Source organism: Etheostoma spectabile, chromosome 7 (genome assembly GCF_008692095.1).
Source record: "Etheostoma spectabile isolate EspeVRDwgs_2016 chromosome 7, UIUC_Espe_1.0, whole genome shotgun sequence".
Lineage (NCBI taxonomy): Eukaryota > Metazoa > Chordata > Actinopteri > Perciformes > Percidae > Etheostoma > Etheostoma spectabile.
In genome coordinates, this window is record NC_045739.1 from 14,552,621 (window position 1) to 14,568,955 (window position 16,335).

General features: G+C 41.9%; 1 protein-coding gene across 10 annotated transcripts in view; it reads left to right on the top strand.

Moving 5' to 3' along the window:
- The window catches only part of prdm16 (PR domain containing 16), a 179,022-nt gene that overhangs the window by 155,192 nt on the left and 7,495 nt on the right, over positions 1-16,335 (top strand). For 4 of the 10 annotated variants that reach the window (XM_032520651.1, XM_032520652.1, XM_032520658.1 and 1 more), the window contains exons 5-13: positions 4,608-4,710; positions 8,965-9,166; positions 9,271-9,436; positions 9,619-9,772; positions 10,390-12,049; positions 12,217-12,304; positions 14,065-14,234; positions 14,381-14,458; positions 15,460-15,629. In XM_032520651.1, coding sequence (XP_032376542.1) covers positions 4,608-4,710; positions 8,965-9,166; positions 9,271-9,436; positions 9,619-9,772; positions 10,390-12,049; positions 12,217-12,304; positions 14,065-14,234; positions 14,381-14,458; positions 15,460-15,629 — 2,791 coding nt within the window. Of the gene's footprint in view, positions 1-2,800; positions 3,260-4,607; positions 4,711-8,964; positions 9,167-9,270; positions 9,437-9,618; positions 9,773-10,389; positions 12,050-12,216; positions 12,305-14,064; positions 14,235-14,380; positions 14,459-15,459; positions 15,630-16,335 lie in introns of those variants that run through there. The other 6 variants (XM_032520659.1, XM_032520653.1, XM_032520654.1 and 3 more) reach the window with 6 other exon arrangements.

Consider the following 16,335-nt stretch of genomic DNA (forward strand, 5'->3'; position numbering starts at 1 on the left):
TCTCTCTCTCTCTCTCTTTCTTTCTCTCCCTGAAAAAACCTGGGTAACGTATTCGATACTTTTGGAAAGATGCCCAGCCAGTGCCCATAAAACCCCAACTGCTTAACCAGGCCCTAACCCCAACCCCATTCAATGTGTGTGCCACAACTTACTGCTGTAACACATATATGCATATTTCTGTTTCTCTTAATCCATCAGAGGCTGTTCTTTCTGCTTTGCTGACGGTTGTCCCAGTTTCTGTAAATGAAGTACCAGCAGTGTTACTCTGCCATTACTTGACACACATTTCACTCTCCGTGCAGTTTGAACTATTATAATAACTCACATGTACTGAGATATATGTAGAAAATGCATCCAAAAGAGTAATGACAATAAAAACTTGTCTGCTCAAAACAAAGACAAAGAAACAATCCAAGAAAACATGATGGAGGTATGACAGTAGCCAAATACATCCATATGACTTGCCTGTGTGTTTCCACATTCCTGTCACTCCACTCTTATTTGTTTCCTAATCCCTGCCTACACGGCTCTTTCCCCCTCCTGTCTCTGTCTCTAGCCGCCTGTTCCTCGCTGTCTTTGTCTCCTTCTCTGTCCTCATGTCTTGATCTGCCACCTGTCACTCTGTCACACCGAGGGGACAGGCTAGTGTGTCCATTTAAGCTTCAGACATTAAGCCTGACCGGTAGAGAGAAAGGGGGCTTGAACCAAGTGAGAGAGGGAACACACAGGGGCCTCCGAGATTGACAAGCACCAATTGGCTGGCAACACCAACTCGTCTAATCCTTTTAAGATTTTCACATCAGTGCCCCCTGCCACTGCCACACAATGTCAAAGAAAGAATCAGGGCACTGGCGAAAATTGTGGAGAATTATCAGACCCGGAGAGGCCACGTGCATGATTGTTTTTTGATGTGATTTGCGGTTGTTTGTACTTAGCGAACGGCTTTGCTTTTGTTTGTCTGACCAGTTGCTTGGTATAGTGGCTCATAGGTATAACCCTATGATTTATTTACTACCACACACACACACACACACACACATAAACACACACATATATATATACAGCCACTCAGTGCTAAAATGTATAATTTAGCAGACTATTCAGTGACTTTCTTTTCCTTTTTTGTATCAGCATGCACAATGCATGAGTTTATAGAAATATGTGCACATGGTGCAAATTCAAATGCAGGCTGTAACCTTTTAAAAAGCAAGTGGATGATTTATTTCTTTATTTGTTTGTCACAAATGATGTAAGACTAACAAATATGTGCAAGATAAAGCATCATTAATGATCGTGCAATAATTTTGTATTATTTTATAAATTTGTTTCCACACCAGGTGCAAAAAAATGGGCTCTGAACACAATTTCTGTAGAAGTCCTGCTGGGTTTTTAAGATGTATTGTGTATTTTGTGTGTGTGTGTGGTGTGTGTGTGTGTGTGTGTGTGTGTGTGTGTGTGGTGGTGTGTGTGTGTGTGTGTGTGTGTGTGTGTGTGTGTGTGTGTGGTGTTGTGTGTGTGTGGTGTGTGTGTGTGTAGTTGATAGGGTTTAAAGAGAAGATGACCCTTTTACACCTTCTTGTCAGTCTTCATCTTTTGTGTTTTGGAGTCAAGGCCTTTCCAATGCTGTTTGATCTGCCTTCCTACCATGGTGGATCATCAATACATAGACACTAGTGTGTGTTGTGTGTGTGTGTGTGTGGTGTGTGTGTGTGTGTGTGTGTGTGTGTGTGTGGTGTGTGTCTGTGTGTGTGTCTGTGAGTGTGTGAGTGTGTGAGAGTGTGAGTGAGAGTGTGAGTGTGAGGCCACATAGTGGAGGATTATTGCGGGCCCTATGCTGGCATTGATTGATGAGGCATTCGTCCCTTAAACACTGGACAGAAATGGGAACAGATCAAGACAGGTTTGAGTGTGAAGGCCTTACTGTAGAACACATGCACACACACAAACAAACAAACAAACAAAGATAGTAAGATTCCAAATGCAGACACCATAAACAATTCATTAATTAAAATTGCTACATGTATCAACTCGCTATATTCATTAAAAAGAAACAAAGTGTAATATTTGCTAATTATCTTCTAAACTGTAATCCCGTGGAAGGTGTGTCATTAATATCACAAATGAAGCAATTTTAAACTATTTTAAACAAAGCAAGATATGTCACACACATATAGCCTATAGGCTACAGATTGTAGAATTATAGGATATTGCGAATATTTTTGCGAAGTTGTTCTTTCTTTATAATTAATTTAAGTGTTTTTCTTCAATGGACATTTCCATGGCTCTTTTTTCTTTGTTTTCCCCCTCTACAAATAAGTAAAATTATTGAAAAAAACAAACAATTAATGATATTAATATTGAATAAATTAAAGAAATAACATAAATTAAATGTGTTGTTTGATGACGAATGCATAAAACAGAGACATTTTCATCTTTCACAAGTAAAATATAATCTTTAAACACCCTAGTTTAAATTACTGTTCTGACCCCGGAGAAATCCAAACCTGACTTCAGAGTTTTAAAGAATTGCTCCTAGTGCCGTTGTTTAGGCTAGACTGAAAGAAAGTGAACGAAATAAAGGTTCCTGCATTAAATACAATTAACTTAAATAACTTTAATCCGCAAAAAGCCTATTGAAACATTTTCTGTGTTTAGCTGCTTGTGAGCGCGCGCATGTATTTTTCCCGTGCGTATAAGAGTAATAGAGTGACCGATAGAGAGGGTGCAAGTCTGTCGGGCGGCTTTATCCATTATTTACATCAATAATAGATTTATCAAGCGGCCAAAGCGGTGGCTGAGATCGGAGATGCGGGGAGGGGTCTCCGCCGCAGATCCCTCAATCCTTTTGGCTGGAGATAAGACGAGGAGGAGTGGCCGACGGGTAACCGAGAGAGCACCGAGGGGCAATAGGGAATCACTAATGAGAGAGAGAGAGAGAGTCAGAAAGAGAGAGAAAGAGAGAGAGAGACTCATCATCATCAAAGACGCGCTCACTGACTAGATTAGAGAGTAGTCCTGCAGAGGAGCGTCGGGCTTCATCCAGCCAGAGGGAGAGATCACCGACCGTCTGCAGCGCGCCTGGCCGCTCCGCGACCTCCTCTCCCCGGCCTTGTCCGCTCCAGCGCCCCGCTCTCTCTCCGGCAGACCTACTATGGGTTGTGTCGCGAACTCCACCGGGACTGAAGTACTACTGCAGCTGGAGGCTCTCCGCAGCGCTGCGCAACTTTCTCAACTATTTCATCTCACGGAGAAAAGAAAGGTTAGGTCGAAACAACGTAGAGAGGCTACCGCAGCCGCTGTGTGTAGTCAAATTGTTGTAACGCAAATATTATATTAATAAATATTCAAAACAATAATAATAAAATAACCGTAACAATAGCCTAATAGACGCTATAGCCTATTTTGATTGATTTTAGGCCTTTGCTCCTTGTCTCGTCCTAAGAGCACTAAGTCTTGGAAGTTAGCTTCGCTCCTCACTGTTTGTGTGTGTGTGTGTGTGTGTGTGTGTGTGTGTGTGTGTGTGTGTGTGTGTGTGTGTGTGTGTGTGTGTGTGTGTGTGTGTGTGTGTGTGTGTGTGTGTGTGTGTGTGCCTTCCTCCTGATGATGACTTCGTTCGGTTGGTGCAGAGCGCCCCCATGTGTTCGGATCGGAGCTCACAGCTTCTGCAAGCAGCTCGAAGTGGTTGCGCTGTGTTTTATTGGGATGCTGGAAGCTGTGCTATTTTTAATTCGAAATGTATACACGTTTATTGTGATCCAGTTTAACATATTTTCAGACTAGCCTCTATGTGGAAGCTTAGTTTGGTTCAGGATTTTCCAAATGTTAAATAGAGACTTCTTGATAAGGCCTCGGCTCTAAATGGCCTCGAATACTGCCGAATACTGCCTGTTTCCTTAGGTTTTCCTTGTCTTTACTTCTAGAAAAAAAAAAGATAACTCAGCAGTAGGCCTATTTCATGCCCGATCACACAAGTTAATTTACCTCAATCAAATGAATAGTTGTGTAAAGACCCGACCCCGGTTTGTTGCAGCTGTGAATGGAGAAAAATAACCGCAGCTGAGCTGTTTGATGTTTATTTTCGTTTTGCTCACCACTTTACTTTCTGACTGTTTAGACTTATTACATCATTATTTGTATCGTCTGGATTTCTTCAGCATTTAAAAAAAATTGTTTGATTAGGCCTTATTCTTTGTGAAAGAACCCAGACCATTTTTAAGTAGGCTAACGTGCATACAAAGGGAAATAAATAATAATTTTGTTTCTATTGTTTTATTTTATTTTATAAACTTTGAGGAGCCTAAATGTAGAATAAAACGATCTATTGCGAGGTCATATATCAAAATAACCCCTGACGGCCCTGCTTTTAATTGTTATTGGACCAAAATATGTTTCCATTAATCCGCTGCAGCCTGGGAAATGTATACTGTTTTGTCATGTATGGTGTTTTATTTTCTTAATAACAACAATACTGAAATTAGCAAATTCAGATGTAGGCCCTTCCTTAAATTGCGACAGCCTAATAAAAATATGGGGGTCCAGACTTATTAATTCCATCTTGACCTTAAGTTAAAGTCTCTCTCCTTCTCCCTCTTTCTCTCCCTCTTCAGATTTATTATAAAGCTGTCCGGGACATTGAAGCAGGGGAGGAGCTCTTAGTGTATATGAAGGACGGAATTTTCCCTGAGGGATCCATGGCACCCAACTTACAAGGTAAGATTAATGCGCGTCATTAGCGCACATTTTAAACAAACTCCAACCTGCATCCTGTGCTGCCAACACACTCCATAACCTCGCTAATGTGACGGGGGGGAAAGACACCATCTCTTCCTCCAAGATTTTTTTCCCCTCAAGAAATGTGAATTATTCGAATCATAAATTTCCAGGATAGAATTAAATCCCACATTAAAGCATCTGGTTGAAGCCGTTTTTGGATCTGTCAAAATAGGCCTGCCAATATGCTACTCGTAAGAGTCGGGTCTGAATTGTGCGCTTACACTGCTGCAATGTACAGTAATGGGTCTCTTTGTCTGAAATACTGTATGAGGGCGTCAATTGGCACTTTTACATCCTATGAAGAGTAGACATTTTTGCTGACAGAAAGCCATGCAGGATCAAACAGAAATTATTAGGAAGTAATATTCTTAACACTCTATATGGGAGCACACAAGACCTTTTAAGCTGAGAGTTTGGCATTCTATATGTCACATTTCGACATTAATAATAATAATAATAATAATAATAATAATAATAACAACAATAACAATAACACTAATAATAATAATAATGTCGAACTAATTCACAAGTCAAAGTTTCAGTTTGCCCCTAGAATTTCAGCGTAAGCGTTTTGGGAGGTTTTTGTAGCCAGATATTGTATCAGACTCACGTTCTCACTGCCATGTGTTTAATGATTTGATGACCCTGAGAATCGGCCGGTGTTCCGAGTAAAAAAAAAAAAAACGTTGATAAAACCTGTTGTTTTCAATGGAACTTTTGATAATCAAAAATAATAACTGAAGCGACACGTGATGTCAAGTATTGTTAAATCATTGAAAATATACAAGTTGATTGAACCTGATGATGCAACCTGAAATCCGATTTTTTTATTAATCCAACCTTTAAACCCATGTTTTCAAATAGACGTGTTAAAATTGCAAATTAGGCCTACAATTGATGTTGAGAATAAAAAAGATCATATTCCCCATTCTTAAACTGTTGGGTCAGTGGTGTTTAACATACAAAACAATGTAATTTCTGACTGCTATCTATCTATCGATCTATCTTACAAATAAATGTATATCTATTTTAGCTGGATCTTTGCTTTCCTTTATAATACTAAATTTTGCAAGATTGTATATCTTGAGTGCTCCTATACACCTTGCTGTACACTGTTAATCCTTTGAAATGTGAGCCAGTGTACAGACTGTACACTGGCTCACATTTCAAAGTGCATCTCTGTTTTTAGGTGCTTTCACCCGCCTGTCTTCCCTCTGAGTGGGCACCCTGATTCACTGTACTGACTACCTTTGAACCGTGCCTCTATACGTCAGACTGAATATATCCAATATTTTATCTCATAATCTAACTTGGACAGCTGTTCACTGTCGATCTGGGCTTTTCTTTCAAAGTTCACTTAAGCGGAAAAGGGGCCGTAGTTCCGCTGTATTTCTTTAAACATCTTGGACTTATTGTGGTGAAGTGCTGTTGTCAGGTAACATTGTTTTGTTGTGTTTCCAGTCTATCTGGAACTAGGAATACAGAAAAAAAATCAGATTACCCTTACTTGTCATTGACTATAAAATGGTGAATGGAAAACAAGATGTTCGTGAGATGTTCTGCAGTTCAGCAGTTGTCCCCCCTGCATGATGCCCAGTCTAAGCACAGATCTTCATGTCAAAGGAACAGGAAGAGACGGGAGCTCAAGGCAAACTTGATTATTAAAAAGAAGCAGATTGGCTTGTTGTAGGAGTGCGGCAAAGATGCAGCAAACTTGTAAATGATTTGTTCAATTCCTCTGTGTGTATGTATGTGAAATATAAAAAGAGGGAGGCAGACAGAGAGAAAAGAGAGACACTCCACCTGCCAGAATGTGTGTCAGAGCCAAAGTATTTGGCGGTGTGTGGTGGTGTGAGTGAGCAATGAAGGCAGACAGACAAAAAAATAAGTGCAACAGTCTCTCTATTTTTTGAAGATGTTTATGAGACAGAAAAGATATATATATAAATGAGGACAAAGAGAGACAGTCAGAGTCCACCCATAGGAGGGATGAGAGTGTCTGTTTTGTCTCTATGTATTTGTGTGTGAGAGAGAGAGAGAAAAGTAGAAGGGCTGAGTGGGAGCTTGGCAGTGCAGCCCTGCTCTCTGTGTCTGGCTTATCGGAGAAGGAATTTGAAGTAGAGGACTTGAGGAGTCTCCTGAGACCTCACCCATGCTCCCAGATTAGCTGCTAAACTGCACATAATTGTGCTTCCCTTCGTCTCCCAGCGAGCTATTAGTCTCCCCTTTATAACCCCCCCCCCACCACACACACACACACACACACACACCACACACACACACACACACACACCACACACACACACACACACACACAACACACACACACCCCACACTAATTGCCCAGACCAGACAAACTGAGAAAAACACAGGCACAGTGATGCACACTCATAAGCACCTCTATTTGCATGCATCCTCTGTGAAACACACACGCATGCACACCTAAGTGTCCACACAGAGATTTTCTCAACACCTACGTTCATGTTGCGAGAGAGGTCGGCAAGTGCTTTTTAACTTCTACGTTTGTTGTAGTTGTGTATGAACGCTTTTATTTGCAAAACATGTTCTGCTGTTAAAGCCCACAGACAAAAGTATCTGAGTGGTGAGATGTTCTCACTTTAGAGCAAATGATAGCCAACTCTCTCGCAGTAAAACACTTGCACTCCATGATATATGTGCACACTGGTGTCAAAGTCAGTGAGTTAGTTTAGCATCTGAGCTCAGTGTAATGGCCCATTGACCAGAAGGTCATTTATCCTTCTCCCCGAGGTTAGACACATTGATGTTGCTACACTAATGCCCTTTTAATGTGCCCAAGAAGTTCCAGCTGGATAAACGGTCACATGCAGTAGAAAGCAGGTGAGCCATGCACTGTAAGTCATTTTGGATAAACTCATTTAGTGCAGCTTGAAATGATGGATGGGTGTGTGCATGGCGTGTTGGGACACCTGGGGGGGGGGTGGGGAGTCAGGCGTTGGCTGCTTGGGTCATGGCAAAGAGGGTATGGCAGCTTGGCGCTGAAATCACCATGGGGTTGGCGCCACTCTGCCCCTGCTTACTTCTGTTGCTTGTGGCTCATTCCTTTTGGAAAATGTTCACATGCACACTCATACACACATTATTGGCTGTGCACAAAGACACTCCACTGGGCTTTCCCCTGATCTGTTGAACTTGGCGTCTGACTCAGGAACTTGCTATTGAAAACGCTTGCCCAAGTTTTATGTATTTGACCTTGGTGGTTAGAAGTATTGTAAAGGTTATCAACATGGAAGGGGAAGACCGGCCCCTATTGTTTCCCCTGTGTGCTATAACACCTACAGTCTCAAGCAAACACTTGCTTTAACAAGCAATTAACTGTGTTAATTAAGGCTACATTTCACTGCTAATTGATTTCCATTTTATGTGAATATCAATTGCAGGATTGTTGCTTTTACCATTTGAATGGGAGTCTATGTAGCAGAAAGTAACACACGGATATGTAATATATGTTTCTTCTTGTTTAGTAGTATCAACAGTTGTTATATACAACTGGATGATTGGTTCTGCATAAGGGAGATGCAGCCTACAGGAGTTAGTAAATACAAGTATGCAAAGCAGCACTTAATTGTTTCTTTGTGCACAGCAAAGTTGTTTTTGTCTTGACTCACATAACATGTATTCCTTTTTGTTTGCATACTAAAGCCAAATGGAGACAATTAAATGTCCTCCTGTGGACTGTCCTAGTTGCTGCCTAAAATGTTGATGAAGTTGAAAAAGTTAATAGTAATACAAATATAAACATATTTCTGTCCTGTTCCTAAAGATACAATTGGGGGATGTTACTCCAAGTTTAGATTTTATTTTTATCACAACTTTTTTAATTTTTTTTAGATAAATATTTCCATGTATTTTTTAATTTAAGATATTTTATAGGATGATATATAAGAAAGATATGTTTTCAAAGAATGGTGAAACTGGAAAATGCAGTTTTGACAAAAGGAATGAATAAGGAATTTAGTTTTAATTGTTAACAGGTATCCTTCTAACAATATCACAACAACAAAACAGTGTTATCATATCATATTCGTTAAGCATTTATGTTAGACTTCAATGGATATTACCTATATCAGGAAGCGTAATTGTGTGATTGCTAAACAAATCTCTCTCTCTCTCTCTCTCTCTATGTGTGTGTGTGTGTGTGTGTGTGTGTAGACGAGCAGATGTACCGCTGTGAAGACTGTGATGAGCTGTTCTCCTCAACACTTGAGCTGCGGCGGCACCAGAAGTACTCATGCTCCAGTTCCGGCTCCATCTTTGACACACTGAGAGAGGACTTCAAACAGGAACGTGAGGACAGTGACGAGCCTGTCCACGAGTGTAAAGACTGTGAGAAGATCTTTCCAAATGAGTACAGGTACACAGACACGTGATAACTACTACACTTCAGTACCTATAAAGATGCACACATTCAACACATACAGTCCATTTCACTGATGGTCGTGTGCTCTCTTTATCAAGTCTGGGCCAACACATGATAGTCCATACAGAGGAGAGGGAGTACAAGTGTGACCAGTGCCCCAAAGCCTTCAACTGGAAGTCCAACCTCATCCGTCACCAGATGTCACATGACAGTGGCAAGCGCTTTGAGTGTGAAAACTGTGATAAGGTACAGCATACCCGGCACGTAAGTTGTGCACTGAACACACAGGCTTTATCTGCTTCAGAAATTCTGCTGGTCTTGTTTTTTAGCCTTCATTCATAATAGTAATGGACATACAGTACATTTAGTAATTTTCAAAGAACAGCATTTTTTCATTGTTATTTATGGCATACGTAGTATTTTTATACGCTAATTTCAAATTTCAGGTGTTCACAGATCCCAGCAACCTTCAGCGCCACATCCGCTCCCAGCACGTGGGGGCACGCGCTCACACATGTCCTGAGTGTGGCAAGACGTTTGCCACTTCGTCAGGCCTCAAACAGCATAAGCACATCCACAGCAGTGTCAAACCCTTTATCTGTAAGTGAGAGCTTTGGAAGTTAATGACTCCTTTATTCTTAACAGTCCATTTATTTTATACCTATTTTCTTTCCACCTCATCTACTTTTCCATCACCCTGCATTCGCTTTCTTCTCCACGTACACCAACATTTTGATCATATTTAAATCGTCTGAATCAGGAACCAGGCATATAGGTCCAGGGATCATATTTACATTGCAATTAACTTGATTATATACTGTAAATAATAGATTTGACCTGTTCACATATGCTCTTTTTTTACAGCAAAACTTTATAACAAATAGTTTAGATTATTTTGGACTACTACTACTATAATGATAATGAATGATAATTATACATCATATTGAATGATGAATAAGATACCTTTCCCTCTCTTTAAGGAAATCAATAAAATACTGTATGTATTTTATGATCTTTCTTGCATGTTCAATTATTATTGTAAAATACATACAATGTTGATACAGTAGATTTTTTTTGTTTTGTTTTTTGTTTTCATCCATAGAAAACAAGCCCTTTCTTTTCTAGAGCTATTTCATCAGCAGTTACCATTTAGATGTATGTGTTGCTGTTGATTTGGTATACAAAGTTAGAGACAGTGTTAAAATGGGTTTAACCAGGCCCTGATGGGCTGCGTCTTTTTGCTCCCCCAGGCGAGGTGTGCCACAAGTCCTACACCCAGTTCTCCAATCTCTGCCGCCACAAGCGTATGCATGCTGACTGCCGCACCCAGATCAAGTGTAAGGACTGTGGGCAGTTGTTCAGCACTACCTCCTCCCTCAACAAGCATCGCCGCTTCTGTGAAGGCAAAAACCATTATGGCTCTCCTGCAGGGATGTTCAACCCTGGTATCCCCATGAGCTCCAGCCCCATTATGGCCAAGGCCAAGTCCCACCATCCCCACCTTCAAGGTCTAAACCAGTCAGGTTTAGGCTTCACTGACTACTTTCCCTCCCGACCTCACCCTCACACTGGCTTGCCCTTCTCCCCAGGACCCCATGGATTCCCATCCCTCCCTCATGGTTTCCCAGGTATCTTCTCCCCATCACTGTATCCACGACCACCTTTATTGCCGGCTAGTCCACTGCTAAAGCAGTCAGGAGGCAGTCAGGAGGTGAAACTGCCTAGGAGTCCCCTAGATGCCCCTCCACTGTCCCTGGTTAGCTCCACAAACAGCAATGGAGGTAACAGTTTGAGTCAGCTGGAAGACAGAGAAAAAGAGAACAAACTAGATTTGTCTTCTGGAGAAGCCAAGCCAAAATCTAAGATGGCAGACATGTCTGATGGTAGTGACCTTGAAGATGTTAATACCACAAGTGGGACAGATTTGGACACCACCACAGGTACTGCTTCAGGTGATGGTTCTGACCTGGAAAGCGATGGAGAGAGTGAACGTGAGCGAAGTGGTAAAAGAAGGAAGCCGTCTGGGGCCATATCAAGTCAAGAAGGCCACCAGTTAGAAGACACGAACAGTGCATTGATATCAGCCGTGTCTAGTTCTGGAAACTTTGCTATTGATCGTCCCTTTCTTTCTTCTGCATCATCCCAGCACTCCTTTTTCCCTCCGCCTGATGAGCAAGCCCTCCCGCCCACCAACACAAATGCATCCACAGATTCCATCAAAGCCATTGCCTCTATTGCGGAGAAGTATTTTGGTCCAGGTTTGATTGGTCTCCATCAGGAGAAGAAGATGGGTCCATTGCCCTACCATTCCATGTTTCCCTTCCAGTTTTTGCCCAACTTCCACAACTCCCTTTATCCCTTCAACCCGGATCGAGGTGCCCTCAATCCTAGCATGTTCTTCAAAACAGAGCCCAAGTCACCTCGCGAGCAGCTGCACAAGATGGTTTCTGGTGCCCCAGGAGCTCCTGCTTCCACAGGGGAGTCCCCATTTGACCTCACCACAAAGCCCAAGGAGACCAAATTAGCTCCTCCAATCCCAACAAACCCTTCAAACCCTAGCAGTACTGGCAACAGTAGTGGACATTTAGCATTATCTGGCGGTGAAGAGCAGCCGTTGGACCTCAGCATTGGTGGCCGGATCCGAGGTGGTCATAATGGTGTGCCAGCTGAGCCACAAAATAGGAAGAACCACATCTTTGGCATTGGAAAAGGGGTCTCCATCAAGGACGAAACCCCTTCTGGGTTTCCACACACCCATTCCCAGTTGTTGCTCCAATCCTCCATCACCCAGCATCAGCAGCCCCAGGCACAGCCACACCAGCCACCACCCCTTCAATACGCCAAGCCCTCAGCATTCTTCATGGACCCCATATACAGGTATTTCAGCCCCGATTACACCAGAAACAGCTTTTTCCACAAAAGCAACCCTAATTCTTTTATGTTCACATATTGAAGAAGGCTGAGGTTGGTGTTAAGTGTGTGGTTAGAGGTTGTAGATAATTTCTGACCTTGGTACGTAACCCTCTGCCTTGTTGTTGGTCCAGCAGGGTGGAGAAGAGGAAGCTACTCGACCCCGTAGGAGCGCTGAAGGAAAAATTCCTCAGGCCCTCACCGCCACTCTTCCATCCCCAGGTAAGCTTACAGCACACACACAGGCACACTTTATATCTAGGAAAGCAGTTGGTTTAATTTTATGTAGAAACAAGCAATGTAACACGCATTTTAAACAAAAACTACAATGAGGGAATACCAAACGGGAATTGCAAACAGTCTGATTATTCCCAGATGCAATCTACTATTATTTATAAACCATGTATTATGTGAAAATACCTCACTCCTGCCTCCCACGCTGCTCCAACCTGAATTGATAGGGCCCTATGCACCATCATTCCACGGTGTTGATGTTATTTTCTCAAGGGTTCTGTATGATTTCTTCCTTTGTTTATTGAATGGCGCCTGTGAACCTCGTCACTTCTACCTTTTTCACAAGACACAGTCTGTTATCGCAGCCCCTTTGATAATCAGTCACATTGTTCAACTGTCCCCAGAACCTCCCTACCTCTACAAATCTTGATTACAAGGAAGGATAGTATTAATAAAAGAGAGAATAATAGCCAATCGAATTCTAATAAACTCTCTTGGCCATGCTAATCTTAGTTGTGGCATTGTTTCAAGTACTGGGAGCCCACAGGCCAGCTAATAACTCAACACCCTCCAAGTTTTTTTTCTCTGTGGCTGGCTGGCTAGATAATAGCACCGTGTCCATCAAGGACATCCTGTGTTTGTCTCCAGGAGAATGGGGGGCTCTCGTTGGGGAAACAGTTTAATCTGACCTGGAAATCTGTGTCCTCTATCAAATGTGACTTTGCAAATAATTCAGTTGGTGCATGGGCAGACAGATACATGGTCATACATGATTACACATATGTGTGCGTTGTCATGCCTTTACAAATGATTGGTATAAGAATAGCTAACATGAATTATTTTCTGTAATTTGCAAGCAAAACGATTCATAATGGCACCTCATCTCAAATATAATTACCCCGTACTCATAACATTGTTCTATTCATCATTGGATGATGAGGCATCATCTCATAATTGATCAATATCCCCACAATGAAAAGCTTTCACAGACTCCCCTGTAAAAGCTTCTCATATCAGAGTCTCAACTGTGATCCTCCCAGTGATCCAAACACAATGCCACCTCTAATTCAGTCTCATGACGGAATTCCCCCCCCATTCTCAGACTGCGAATAAACACATCGAGACGGAGTGTCTGTCCCTGTCTCTCCTGTCCCGTATTCACCAAAAAAGGAAGGATGTAAGCTGTTTTGGGCAAATAAACTCCTACATAACTCCACCCCTTTGTTCACAAGCTTTCAGGGGTGGGGAAGCGGCTATCAGTTGGGGGTTTCTCAAAGTATATTGTACAACTCCGGTCGGGGCTCTTGAATGCCTCATTTAGCCAGTAGCTTCAGCAGGAGAAGGTAGGCGATAGAGAACAAAGCACTGAAGCTGGAGGTGAGGGTAAGGAAGGGGGAGGGGGCGGGGGGCTTGGAGGAATGGTACTTCAGAGTTTGTGAATGTGTTATAGGTCATAGAGGCGACAGACCTTTAGCACAAACAAGGCTAACCTCTGATATACTGCTTCCTCAAAGCTTCCGCTCTCTGTCTCTTTCCCTCGTTCCCTGCTTTTTCTGTCATTGTGTCTTTGTTTTCAATGCTTCCTTTGCTCTTTTTACACACATACTGCAAGGTTTCTAATTAAATCCCTAATACACAAATAATACCACAGTCTTCACCACTTTACTTCGCCTACTTCAGAAAATCTCTTGATTCTCATAAAAAATCCTACCTGCTTCCAATTTTTTTGTTTTCAACCATCTCCTCAGATGTCAGCCATGGAGAACATGACAGAGAAGCTGGAGAGCTTTGGCGCTCTAAAACTGGACGTGCCGCCCAATTCGCTGCAACACGCTCATCCACTGTTCAACTTCCGCTCACCACCACCTTCCCTCTCAGACGCCATCCTCCGCAAGGGCAAGGAGCGTTACTCCTGCAGGTAAGTGCCCTGTGGTGCAGTGTGTTATTTTCATGTTTACATACATGAAAATGCGTTAGATAACATCAAATGTGTGAAATGACGATAAAATACACTGATTAGTTAACCACCCTTTTCCCTGCCTTTCTGACCATTCTCCCCTCCAGGTATTGTGGGAAAATATTTCCCCGTTCTGCAAACCTCACCAGACACTTGCGGACACACACAGGGGAACAACCCTACAGGTATTCTATTCAGTCTGGTCTTTAATCTTTCTGAACGGCACTTTGCGATCACAGATGCTCTTATTGATGTATTTCCATTTGTCTCCTTGTCTTTTTGCTATTCTCCACACTTCATGCTTGGCTGGATCCATTTCTGGCCTAATTTTACTCACATCGATGATTTCTATGAGTTCCACACACTGTGGTATAAATATTTTATTTTTGGAAAAAAGGACTCTGGGATCAGATTGGAAATGGCTATTGCCCTGATGCCCTGCGTCGAGGTATCAGATCAATACATCCTTAAACTGGAGAAAAAACAAAATAATATCAATAATAAAAACTGGTTTTAGAGAATACCATTGACGGTGACCTCTATCTCACCCAGTAGAGTGTGTCCCATGTAGGCTGAGTCCTTGGCAGTAGCCCAGGTTTGAGTCCGACCCTTGGCCCTTTGCTGCATGTCTTCCCCCCTGTCTCTCTCCCCCCTTTCCTGTCATCCTCCACCTGCACTTTTAAATGGTAATACAAGCCCCAAACAATGATCTTTAAAAAAACAAGCCAGTCAAAAATAGTCAAGGGGGGAGAGTAAAGATGGAAAGCTCCTAAAGCTTAGTTCCATAGAAATGTACGGATAATTCCTTGTTTTGTCGTTAGTGAAAAACTATATTGACCCTGTAGTTATAAAAGGAGCCTCATATAAGAATGACATTTCCTCCCATGGAGTCCGTTCATTCACATTTGGAGATTGCCTATTTTTGACTGGGAAAATGGCGGATTGCGTAAACAACAACTGCTAACGTGAGGTGATTCCATCCTAAATATGCTTTTAAACGAAAGTTTGACTAGGGTACATTCACAAAAAGGCCCTAGTTTGCATTTTGGCAACGCTTTAAGGAATGTCTTCCTCGCCTCAGCATGAACACTGCCTCCATCTCTGGTTAAAGTGCAGTCCCTGATCACAATGCTAGTCTGCTGCTCTTTTAACCCACATTCACAGCCTTATGTTCTCCTTACGGCAGGTGTAAATACTGTGACCGCTCGTTCAGCATCTCATCCAATCTTCAACGCCACGTCCGCAACATCCATAACAAGGAGAAACCCTTCAAGTGTCACCTGTGCAACCGCTGCTTTGGTCAGCAAACCAACCTCGATCGCCATCTCAAGAAGCACGAGCATGAGAACATTCCAGGTCAGTTTGCATTATCTATGACTCAGTTTTTCTCTGAGAAAGGGGACACTGTTAGAACTGAAATATAGTTATTAAACAGGGACCAAATAATGAATGGCTCACATTACCCATTGGGAAATGTTGAATCTTCACCTCAACAAATGTTTAGCTTGGTGCCGGGAATGATTTAAAGTAGGAGATCACTCGATTAAAAAAGTCACACTTGCTTTTTCTGCTGTGTTTCCAAAAACATCCTTTTATATCCAGCATGATAGTATGCAGCTGAATATGGATAGAACAGAAACTTGTTACTAAATTATTGTTTTAAATGTCTTTCAGCATTTACGTCCAAGTAATCCATGCTTTACAATTGTGCTTACATTTCTAAATTCAAAATAGCACCCTAATAAAACAAGGCAATACACTTATTTCCACCGTGTGCAACTTTTTATAGCCCAGTGGAGCTGTAAACTGCTGTGACATCACCAACATAACTAACTTTCTCAAATACCAAGGGTTGCCATTGTTTGACTGGAGTGTGTTAATAAGAGGCAATATATGCACAAGTTCCTTGTGGCAGAGTGCCCAGATGTTTTGTTTCCTAATATGTCCTTCATTAGAACTAATTCTCAGTCAAATTAAAGTAAGCAATAGCATATGCTATAAGTGTTCAATATAATTTCCAAAGATACAGATGAAGGAAAAAATCGTTAAGTTAAACAACATT